The sequence below is a fragment of the Apus apus genome, chromosome 4, assembly GCF_020740795.1.
Source record: "Apus apus isolate bApuApu2 chromosome 4, bApuApu2.pri.cur, whole genome shotgun sequence".
NCBI lineage: Eukaryota > Metazoa > Chordata > Aves > Apodiformes > Apodidae > Apus > Apus apus.
In genome coordinates this window covers 28,428,878-28,441,363 of record NC_067285.1, presented here as the reverse complement: position 1 = coordinate 28,441,363, position 12,486 = coordinate 28,428,878, and the positions used below count along the sequence as shown (strand labels likewise).

At 39.4% G+C, this 12,486-nt stretch overlaps 1 protein-coding gene across 11 annotated transcripts in view; it reads left to right on the top strand.

The window, feature by feature from the left end:
* The window catches only part of LDB3 (LIM domain binding 3), a 125,467-nt gene that overhangs the window by 34,598 nt on the left and 78,383 nt on the right, over nucleotides 1-12,486 (top strand). For all 11 annotated transcript variants that reach the window (XM_051617170.1, XM_051617176.1, XM_051617175.1 and 8 more), the window contains exon 3: nucleotides 4,365-4,516. In XM_051617170.1, the coding sequence (XP_051473130.1) occupies nucleotides 4,365-4,516 (152 nt within the window). The remainder of the gene's footprint in view (nucleotides 1-4,364; nucleotides 4,517-12,486) is intronic.

The following is a 12,486-nucleotide window of genomic DNA, read 5'->3' as shown; positions in this document are numbered from 1 at the left end:
CCTGCCTCCCAGAGCTCCCGCAAAGCAGTATTTGCTCAGGGTCCAGTGCAGACTTATTTTTTTAGGGCACAGCTGTCACTGTTGTACTATATATGCACCCAGTACATGGCTCTGCTCACAACAGAGTATAGTAAGAATTCTCTGTAGTACACGGAAAGCAACATGTGATACTTCCAGCCTGCCCACTTGCTTTAAACTGGGGATATTGAAAGTCAGTTGTCCGCTTTGTCTGCTCTGAAGCAGCAAGTTTTCCTCTGCTTTTCTAGGGAAGTGAAGGATTCTTCACTTTTCAAGATTAAGTCTGTGCTTAGGCTTTTGGTGCTAAAGAAATACTATCAAAATTAGGTCTTACTGTCAGTGGTACCCTGGCTTGCATTTTGTAGATCAATTGACGGAGTTGTACCTTGAATCTCTGATGAACATCTCACTGTAGCCTTAAATAAAGGCTTTTACAACACCTAGCATCTGAAAGCTGTGTTATAATCCAGAGCAAGTGAGTTAAGGCTACTGCAAAGATACTTTTTTTGATACTTCTGTCTAGGCCTTGCCCAGAGATTTTTTAAGAAAAAAGTATTGGTGGTCAAATTAAAAAATGCATGTTTGGCCTAGATAGTACTGTATTTCTCTGCTTTTGTTAACAGAAGACAGGCTGAGAGTAAACTAGAACTTAAACCGTGTAGGTAGATCTGGATTTGCAGTCTAATTCCAAGGATTAATTAACATTTACCCTTAATTTTAAAGTATTTTTTTTAAAAAGCTTTTTAAATAGAAAATAATCCCTAAAGATTTATCAAAGACACAGTGAGACGTTCTCTGTTTGTGATTATATTTAGTAAATCTTTAGTAGATCAGAGATGAATTTTCAAAGGAAAATACCAACAGATAAACACTGCGTTCCATTCCTTTCTGCTGGATCTTTAAAAATGGGAACAAGATAGTCTTGAATGTGCCTTGACACTTCAGATTCGGCTGCCCTGTATCTCCATCTGTACGCTGGTATTTTGTCTCCAACAATTACTGACTGTTCTCAATGTCTGCTGTAAATGCACACCGTGTGTTCACTTGAAAGTCTCACAGAGAAGCCTGTTAGCTCCTGACTACAATCTTTTTTATAGTTTTGTACTTTTAATATTTTCTACAGATCATACATCCAGACTTTAATAGTGCCTTCTGTATAATGCTCTACAGAATCCAGTCAAATAAAAAATCTACATAGTGTGCTCTAAGCCAGTGGGAAGACTGGGGGAAGAAATAATTCTTTCCTGATCCATATTATGGTTCTAAATTACAGGTACGATAAACTAGATCTATCTTTTATGCTTGTGAGTCTCACTGTCTGGGAAGCTAGGATAAGCTGAATTTTAGAGCTAAAGTGACATCAATGGCCACTGAAGTGGAAATTGGAAAGGTAGAACTGTATGATGGAATTCAGTCCAGAATTTGTTACCATTATGCTTGGCTGAAGAGATTACTACAAATCCCTTTCCTTTTCAAATAAAGAAATCCTGGCTGGTAAGCCATGACTGAGATGGCTTCCTTAATAGTTCCCAGTCTGGTTCTCCTGTAGCTCTTTTCAGAAAGGGTGTTGCAATGACCATAGATAGAAATTCATATAAATCTGAAATTCGAAGTTACCCACCATTTTTGTTTGATACATTTCAATTTGGGTAGTGTTTTCTAAAATTGTTAGGCAGAAAATTTCTCACTAGAGTAAGTGAAATCATGTCACTAGTATAACAATCCTCTCCATCCAACTTTGACTCTAATTCTCAAACAGTTTTAGTTACCTGCTCTATTTCTATTTTAAGATATAACATTTACATTTGGGGCTTGAAAAAGCAGAAATTGGAAGAACTGAGGGGGAAGTCAATATGTTACAGCTATCTTAAACTCATCCCAGACCCATAGTTCTTTCTTTTCTGTGAAAGCTCTGTTTCTCTGGGCTTCTTTTGTTTGAAGCATCACTGGGGAGTGGAAGGAGAGATGTATGTGTTAAGTAAGAATTCCCAAATTAGGGCAGAAATTTTACTTTCTGTAATTGGATTGATGTTCAAAAACTAATGATTGTTCTTGATGAGCAAACAGGGGAGTTTCCAGCATTTGCAACTACCTTCTCTGGAGACTGCCAGTATCAGCATTGCACAGTTAACATTTTCTGCCAAGAACTTGCATTTTTCCTGAGGAAGTAAAAAGTGGTGTCAAGTCTTCATCAAGAAGGCTCAAGCCTTGATGTCTCCCTGACTGGCAAACAGTTTATGTTAACAGAGAAAAAGAATAAATTGAGGAACACTGAGAAGTATCCTGCTTGATGAATTCAAGTCTTACTGACTGATTTATCTGAGTTTGGCTTTTGTTCAAATGTTTTCCTGACCTCTTATCCTACTGCGGATTTTTTTTTCTTGACATATTTGAGGGACTGGGCAGGGAAGGGTCTTTGAGTAGCTGTACAAGTACATGTGGGTATGCAAATAATCTGTATACTTTAGACTTCTAGGATACATGAAATGCATAGGAGCTAATGTTTGTATAATAGATTAGGAAAACTATGCTTGTAATACAAATCTCTTGTTTCTGTTGATCTCTTTCTGCGAGAGTGCATTAGACTGCAAAATAGAACTCCATCATTGAAACTACCATGAGGTATTTCCCCTAGCCCTTAATTCATTAACATCAGAAAAATACACGGGGGAATGGCACTGCCATTTTTTGTCAACTTTCTAATTTGCATGAGAATGTTATATCTGTGCCTTTCCTTCACTCACAAAACATAGAACTCTTATTGCTTTTGTCTCTAATGAAAAGGCATAGAAACCTGTGTCTTCCAGTCAGATCAGATCTGGGGTGTTATTTGCAGTGCCTAATTCCAAAGCAATCTATTTTTAGTGGAGTCTTCAAGTATTCAGGGTGCTGTGCTCTAGCACCCTGGTACTAGAGCTTGTGTTCTAGTTAATTGGCAGCTCTCATTGTCAAATTACACTGTCAATTAGACTGTCAGCCTCAGTACTGAGCCACTTTAACTGGCTGTTCAGAGATTTTTTTATTATTTTTTTTTCCTTCTTTGTCTTTGCTAGTGGAAGAGCACAAACAAGTAGTCTACAGAATTGTTTTGGAATAACTTTTTTTGGTTACAGTACATACATATTTTCAAGTGTTCTGAAGTCATATTAGGAAAGGCAGGCTAAGGGTTTTCTCTTCATACTTGATGAGGAAGTGTTTGGATTTGTGTTGGGTTTTGGTTTCCTTAGGAATTTAACTTCACAGTTTCAACTTGGCTGAATTAACGGGGTAATTTTGGCTCTTAATCAGACACATCTTTATTTTATGTTCCCTGTGCTGGAAAAACAGAGTTGTTGACTGCAGTCTTTGTTGTAGCATTTTTTATTATCCTTGGGTTTTTTTTAGAAGTGAGGAATGTAAGGAAGTGTGTACCTAAAAATAAGAGCAAAAACCTGTAGCTGATGTCTGTACCCTTTTAAGTTCTGAGTGCTGAGAGCACAGGAGTACTCTGATGGTGCTCACTGAAACTTGTCTGGTTGATGGTATATGAATGCTCCTCTGTTTTAGTTGGACTTCTCCAATTGAGTCTCGTAAGTAGTTGTAATGTATCAGTGTCATCCAGATGCAAGCTGAGAGGGCTGTGTAAAATTGAGGTCAGGATAACATCCATTTGGGGAAGATGCAGTCCACAAGGTGCCTGGAGCTAAAAAACAGTGATGCCATAGCAACCAATCAGAATTTATAACTGTTCTCCCTCTAGTTGAGTTTGTAGTTGAAGCATTGTGGCTTTTGATTTCTAAGTTTGTCTGTCTTTGAGAGGGTCAGGTCCAACAGGTTGATGAGATCACCTCAGTTATGCAGTGATCTGTCTTGGTAATTGAGCTAGAGTTGGATGTGAGTGAAGTTAAGCAGAATGATTTCCTATAAAGCTCATTACAAAATAAGCAAAACATGTCCAAGGCCCCCCCCACACATTCATTTTCTATCCTCTCAATATAATTAATTAATCTGGGAAAAATGGCTTTTAGGAGGAAAAATATGATAAAAACATGCAGCAGACAGTGGTTTATCAATTTTCCGCTTCTGAGTAATGTCTCTATATACTACTTCAATATAAATAATGGTAATTATTCCACTGGGAGTAGATAATATGTGGTAAGTATAACACTACATTGGGCTTAACCTCTCCACATGACAGTAATGACAAGTGCACATTGTCCTGGACCTTTGCAGAAATATTAATTAACTCTGACTTTGTTTAGTTTCTATAACTTTTTTGTTTCATCTGTACAGGAAAACACCCATCTTCATTGTGCTCAGAATGACTTATCTTGGTAAGACTTTTTTTCCTTTATTTTCCCACACAGATCACCCCTGGCAGCAAGGCAGCACAGTCACAGATGAGCCAAGGGGACCTTGTGGTAGCCATTGACGGAGTCAACGCTGACAGCATGACCCACTTAGAGGCCCAGAACAAGATCAAGTCAGCCACCCACAACTTGAGCCTCACCCTTCAGAAGTATGTTGATCTAAGTTAAAGTCTTTGCATTCCTGTGACTGTGAAACCTGTGACTAGCTGCTCTAAGTGTTTTGTCTTTGCATGTCAGATTTATTTGAAGCATTCCTGGCACAGATATGATAAGCAAAATCTGCTCCTATTCCTGTAGAAATCAACATGGATTCTTATAGAAATCAGTGTAGTTGGTATGCTATGTGAGTGTATCTGTGTTGAATTTAGCCCATTGAATGCAGGTATAACCCTGTATCCATTCAGGCTTCTGTTAAAAAAAATAAATAAATCAGACAGTGATGTTTCTTTTGATTATTCTCATGTGGACAGCAGTTTCATTTGGTCAGTTTATGAATGCCTGTTCTAGAAGTGACCATCGTAACGAGTGTCGTGAGTGTATGGGAGCAACCTGTCATTCACAGGGTGGATAATCACAGCAGGCTGAGAATTTGTGTTAATGGTCTGGCACCTCTGAGCTTGAAAGTAGCTTCTCTGCATCTGACAGAATACTAAAGATGTAGCCTGAGTGCAGGAAAGGAAGTCAGTAGAGCATGGAGAGGGCAGACTTTCTCACAGACATGTGATAAAAGTTGTCAGGCCATTGAAAAAGCAGAATCTCTTCACATAACGGGTCTCTTAACTTTTCCTGGATAATGTTACTTATTTTTTAGGAAACTTGTTCTCAGGTCAGATAACCTTGCACAGAGATTTTTGGTAATAGTTACATTAATATTTAAAGCTCCATAATTATATAAAGCAGACTAACTGCTGTTTTTATTGTGTTGAGAAGAAGATTATTTTTACATAGGCTAGGCAAAGACTGGTGCAGAAATCAAGTTGTAATGTGGAAGTACAATTGAGACTGTACCAGAAAATCTCATATGTGGATGTACAGTAGAGCTAACCAGTATCAGGAACAGACTAACACCTAAGGGAAAAGGATTTTCAGCTCAAGTTTCCAAGACAGAGCAGGGTACTCTAAAGTGAAGTATATGGCTGAATTTCCCACATGGCTTTTTAACTCTCAAGTTTGTCTTTAAGTGGGTGTTCCAGAAAAAAGAAGTACACGAAGTAGAAAGATGCTAACAAAATTGCAATGTATTGGTTAGCTTCTGTAAGAACGCTGGGTAGTCTTAATTATTTCCTGGAAAAGAGTTTAAATTAAAGCTGTACAGATGTTCCAGGTTTTCTGAAGGAAAAATCTCTGAGTTATTTCTTGAAGGCTGTAGCCTAGCTGTGAAGGATGCATGCAAGGGAGGTAGGGAGATGCCTGGTATCATTTCTGTCACCTTGCACGATGTACATGTGTGCCTCTAGTGTGCTTAGGCAAGACTTTCAGCCAAAATTAAACACAGACCAGGAGCCAAATCCTAAATGGACTTTAAGTCATAAGTCAAAAGAAAATGACCTTCCAGACTTTTTGTGGGAAGACGAGGCATTACCTTGATGCATGTAATTGAATTATCATCCTGTGGCCCACTCCAGCTTCTTTTTGCTCCAGTCTAATCAATGCTAATGATATTATGAATATACGTATCATATCTTTAAAAAAAATATTTACATTGTTCTAGATTATTTTATATGTGAAAGTTAAAGAAAATCCTTTCTGATTATTTTAGAACTTCTGTCTGCTTTTCTATTGAATCTTTAAGATGATTAAGGGAGTGGAACATCTCCCTTATGAGGAAAGGTTGAGGGAGCTGGGTCTCTTTAGCTTGGAGAAGAGGAGGCTGAGGGGTGACCTCATCAATGTTTACAAATATGTAAGGGGTGAGTGTCAGGGAGATGGAGTTAGGCTCTTCTCAGTGATGACCAGTGATAGGACAAGGGGTAATGGGTGTAAATTGGAGCATAGGAGGTTCAAGGTGAATATCAGAAAAAATTTTTTTACTGTAAGAGTGACAGAGCACTGGAACAGGCTGCCCAGGGAGGTTGTGGAGTCTCCTTCACTGGAGACATTCAAAACCCACCTGGATGCGTTCCTATGTGATGTACTCTAGGTGACCCTGCTCTGGCACGGGGGGTTGGACTAGATGATCTTTCGAGGTCCCTTCCAACCCCTAGGATTCTATGATTCTATGATTCTTTATGTTTTTACATTAAGAGAAAATGTTTCTTACTGTGCTTTGGCTTGTTGCAAGTTTGGAGTTAATTGTCCTGAATATTGAACCTGAAAAGTGGTCCTGTGGCTGCCTCTATGGCCTGGCATTTAAAACTAGAAGGCCTCATAAAGAGGGAGGGTTCTCAAGTCTGTGACTAACAAAAACAGATTTTCCTAATACAAGTAATAGAGGCTATTCACTTCAAAAAGTAATTTTGAGCAAATGTTGGCAGGGATATTTCATGTGAGTAATTGCTGTGCTTTTGTGCTTCCTGACCTCTAAATTACAACATCAGCAACTCTAGTGGCCACATCATTGCAAGAAAGAAGAAAGTTTTTTGCAGCATCCAGGACAGTTTATTTATTGCTTAACGACTGAAGCAATTCTTAGCTTTTCTTAAAATATTTTCAGACTGCTAAAGCTGTAATGTATAGTGGTATACATTATTCTTTGTCCATGTAATTCTAGTGAAAGTATCATTATTGCTTTCTAGCTCTATCTATAATTTCTTTTGCTGTATCTCTGTCTTGCAAAACAATGGTATGTGATTCAGATAATCAACTTATGTAGATAATGGACAAACAAAGTAAGCAGTAATGGAGTGCTCCACAGGCAGAAATATGATTGCATAGATAATAGATTTAGATATATATACTAAAGCCTGTCAGCATGTAATCTCAGCCAACTGATACATGCATAGAACACTATTAAAGATCCAGTATCCCCATGTCTTGAACAAAAGGCATGTCCACAATATTCAGGAAGTTAGATTAATCTCACCTTGAAAAACCTGTTTTCCTAGGTGCAAGTGGGTTAATTTACCTAAGAACAAAATGATTGTGGCAGTTTAGTCACCTTGCCAAAATTTCCAGTGAAATATACTTTTTTCCAACAACAATACTTTTACAAAGATTGTAGAGGTGAGAAGAGTAGTTAACAGGAGCAGTCACTAATAACAGTAATTTTCAACCACATAAAAACAAACCAGAAGACAGACAAAATCTCCTGGGACTTGGTTACTGGGAAAATGACTGTGCTAAGAGATAATTTTTACTTTTTTGGGCATGGCTTGCAGCAATGAAACTGGAGTGTTCTACAACTGGGAAAACACAAAGCTAGTTTCCATAAAAATTGTAGAGATGAGTACACTCAGTTATCTAATTTGCATAAAAGTTTGCAAACATTGGAAATCCATTCAAATGGAAAAGGCATATCTGTGCACTAAGAAATGAGCTGTTGTAATGGGAAAACTTAAGACCTAAATTTTAATCCTCCTGGACATTTATGTGAAGTAGTCATATGGCTCTACAGAGTATGTCTCAAGGTCATGGAATGTCTTACCAGGCAATATGTGGCTTGGTTTGCTGGAGCAGCACTGGAGGTAGAAGTCAACTTGCTTGTCTAGTCTATAAGGCCATGGAAGAAGCAGTGGAATGTGAAAAAGCTTTGAAACAAAACTTTTTATTTTTCTAATGGCTCTTGGCTTTCAAGAGTGATGACCTTTCCTTTTATTGATCCTGGCCATGAAGGTTTCATGAGCATTTTTTATAACCTGACAGTTCAGATAGTGTTTGCTGCTACTCACTTTTATCATCACACTTAAGTTCCCTGTGGGGTTTCTTTTTCAGGGTGCAGATCTGGTTATGTTTTATTTGGCTGTCAAGAAAAGCTGTACATGATGTCAGCACTTGGGCAGGACACCAAATTGCAAGCCATCAAATGTAGTAGAAGGGAAGCACTAAGAATGTCCATCCTTACTTGCCTGCCTAAACAATGAGAGTCTGCACTTCTCTTGCTGTACAAATTTAGTTTTTCTTCAAGTAGCATCAATCTGCACTGTTAAAGGGACACTAACATAGCTCTTCAGTGAGTACTTAGTGTGTCATGCTGGCCTGAGTCTAATTCTCCATGTTCTAGCCATTTCGATATCCCATTGTGGGTTCAGGAATTTGAGGATGTTAAGGGTTTTTTTTTCTGAGAGCTTCCTTCCCTAAACTCCCAGTTAAATTTGTTCTTACCACCTCAACCATGCTGTTTTCACATGAAACCAAAAAATTAGAATGTTGGTCAGCTATGCCAGAGGTTTGATGAGACAGCCAGGGCTTCTCTTGATCCTGGTTTGAGTGAAACGCTCCATTTTCTGACTGCTGATTTTCAATGTCTGGCTGCCTAGTTCTCCAGAGTCTGCAGTGTGCCTCCATGTGCTGCTTTCGGGAAGTTAAAGGATGTAGACAGGCAACTGGCAGCGATCTGAACTATTTGTACCATTCCTGGAGAGACACCTGTGATCCAGCGGTGGGGAAAGATATGGGACCCTCCAGACTAGCTCTGCTCCCTTCATTTTAGAAGACAAAAGAATACATCTAGGAAGTGAAATTTCTTTTGCTGAAGAAGAGAGCAGCAGTGAGAGGAGCAGAAGATAAATTCCTTTGGCACAGAGCACTATTACCCACTAGAACTCCATGAGTCATGATAGTGTTCAGGCAAACAGGCTGATAGTCTAAAAAGTTAGATGTTGATATAGATGTAGCTCCTTCCTTAGAAACCTACGTGTACTGAGGGAGGATGGGTGCTCGTTCTTGTAGACAATGCTATGGAAGGCTATGATCGTACTCTATAATGACCTGTGGCTGTGGTGGAAAAAGACATTGCTTTACTTTTTTTGACCCCATGGAATTTAGTTCTCAGTCATTTTTCAGTATCAGTTTCTAATCAGTTACTTGAGCTACACAGCTGCGCCCAGGCATTTTAATTTTGGGCTAGTCAAAGTTCATCTGAACTGGCTGGCTGTCCCACAGATACTAAGCCATCAACTTATTGTCCTATAGTAGTCAAAAATGAAATTCATGCAAAGTCTGTTTGTATTTAGTACAAATGGGTTTCTTTTTTAAATTCACAGTAAATTCAGTGCACAAGAGCGCAGTGTTATTTGTCAACATTTTCACTAGAACACCCGCAACATTCATTTGATCTTAACTCAAGGAATCTGATCAGCCTCTTTGGAAAGGATTCATCCAATGTACTGGCTTAGTTTTGGAAAGTGCTGTAACATGAGTGCACCTCGTTTTGCTGGCACAAGCATTCCTGTGACACTAAGACTCTGGCCTTGGTGTCACCCTGTGCTGCTGGAGGGGAGCAGGGGAGATGCAGGCTTTCTGTGCCTGGGGTGGGTTGACACAACCTCCCCCTCCCAGGCCATGCCACTGGTGGTACCATTCACTTTCAGACAGTCACAATCAACTGTCTTTTCCTGGTCCTTTTCATGAGCCTTTTTCTCTAGTGAAAGGGAAAGTGTCAGAGGCACAGCTATGAGAGACTTACGGTAAATATTTGATAGCTTTCCTTTTATGTGTAGCACCAAAAGATGCCTGATCCTACAGTATTTATTTCAGGCTTTCTATAAATAAAGCATGTGGTGACAGCAAACTGCAAGCAAGGCAAATTGAGTGCTTATTGTAAGCTGCTTTCTTTTGTCTGAAGCTGTGAATTGTAACCAATTCTATGCATGTTTTGGATGTGCTGATGGGCACATTTTAATTCGGAACCAGATTTAGGCTGCGTTTATGCTCAGAAAAGTTAGGATATCCATCCCAGTTTAAGAGAAAAATAAAACTATATAAACAATATTGATGAAAGCACGGTCTGAAATAGTGGTACTCAGACTATTCTGTAGAAACATTTCCTAAAAACACTGTAGGAGAAGATTAGCCAAACTAACAGAAAATTAAAATAAAGATTTGGGATTTTTTCCCCTTCTTTAAATGATTCCAGTACATTCATCAGACTAATGATGCTTTTGTTTAGGGATGCTTACATACTAGAAGTAGAATCTGAGCCAATAGAAAAAAACCAAAACAAAACACTAATGCTAGTGATAATTAGCTAGTGTTCAGCATTGTGAATATGTCTCCTGAAATCCTTTCTTGGGTTGACTACATTTTTGCTGGTTGTTTCCTCCCTTTCAGACTGCAGTCTCAAAACTATGGAAACTGAATGCCCAATACCAAATTACTCCTCCTTGGTTGAGGCTGCAGCAACATGTTTACACTCAGGAGTCCCACCTGGGACTCAATAGCTAGCCTAGCAGCACTTAAAAGTTTAGGGAATAAGGACCACAACAAGGCTCCAGTAAGGATCTCTGAATTACTGGTTGCAGAAGTGAGATGGTTGTGCCCATGTCAGACTGGACTAAGGATATGAATGCCAGCCTCCTATCAGAACACAGTATTTAACAACTCAGCCTGAAGTGTTGACAAAACATGCCATTTGCATGTTTCACTAGAAATTATGGACTCTTACAATATTTTAAAGTATAAATATGTTCATATTGCTATAGAAATAAAGCCTGAAATTAGATGACACTTTAAAAAATATTAAGTAAGAGTATAAAAAGAAAAAAAAATTAAGAAACTATGCCTTGCCCTTTAATCCATTCCCTTGAGTTGTACAGAAATTATGGTGGCATATGCCAATATGTTTCTCAGTGAGATTTAAAGGTTAAATTAAGAAAATACAGGCTAAATATCAGAAAGAAATTCAAACCTGGTGCAATGTTAGATATTCCATGTGATGTTCACTGGAATAATTATGATCTGAACTGGACCAAGTACTGACATCTGCAGCTGTGTGGACAGTCTGTATTGGAGCCCTCCATAACTCCCTCAGGGAGCACCTTAGACTGCATGCAATAGCATGTGCCTGTGCTGAGGAGAGGTATTACAAAACCTACCTGTGGAAAGATAAGAAAAGCAGAGTACTCAAACTGCATACTTGCTGTGCTGTTTAGGAAAGATAGGTCATTAAAGTGAGGTGGTGGAATGGCTCTTTTTGTGAAAGAGCACCTGGAATGTATTTAGCTCTGCCTAGCAGAGAAGGAAGAAGGTGGTGAGAACTGAGGGGCAGACTGACATGGAGGACCCTGTTGTGGGTGTTTACTACAAACCACCTGATCAGGATGAGGAGGCTGGTGAGGCCTTTGACAGGCAGTTGAAAGTAGCCTCATGATCACAGGCCCTGGTTCTCGTGAAGAACTTCAACCCCCCTGATATTTGGTGGAAGGGCAACACAGCCAGGCATGCACCATCCAGTAAGTTCCTTTTGAGTGTGACAACTTTCTGATGCAACTGGCCCAGGGAATTACAGACTGGTTAGTTTGACCTCTGTCCCCAGTAAGGTGTTGGAAAACCTACACGTCATCCCAAAACAAGTGAAAGCAGAGAATGTCACTGGGAGAAGTCAGCATGGATTGACCAATGGGAAATTATGCTTGACCAATCTGATTGTGTTCTATAATGTTGTAACTGTCTGGCTAGATGAGGGGAGAGCAGTGGAAGTTACCTACCTTGACTTCAGCAAGGCTTTTGCCATTGTCTCCCATAACATCCTCATTAGGAAATTCAGGAAATGTGGGCTAGAGGAGTAGACAGTGAGGTGGATTGAGAGCTGGCTGTGTGACAGAACTCAGAGGGTTGTGATCCATGGAGCAGGGTCAAGTTGGAGGCCTGTAACCAGAGGTGTCCCCCAGCGACAATTCTGTGAATCACAGTGCACCTAAATTCAAAATTTTAAGCAGATTAGTAGAAAAAGGAGAGGAACACTAATGGTGGATGTGCCATGTGATGCCAGTGAGTGTATTTTGCTCATACACAGGACTCAGAACTTCTGAGAGCCCTCTGCCTTCAATATCCAAGGATTCCTCCCCAAACTTCTGATGATGCCATGTACTCAAACTTTTAAAAAGACATATCCTACTAGTGGATTAAGGATGTTACCATGTATTACTGTGTGCTGAGGGAGGTGCTTCTCCCTCACTGCTTGTGAAATAGAGACAAATCCCATTGCAATGCCCAGTTGTCTCTCCACAGATATGAGAGGACA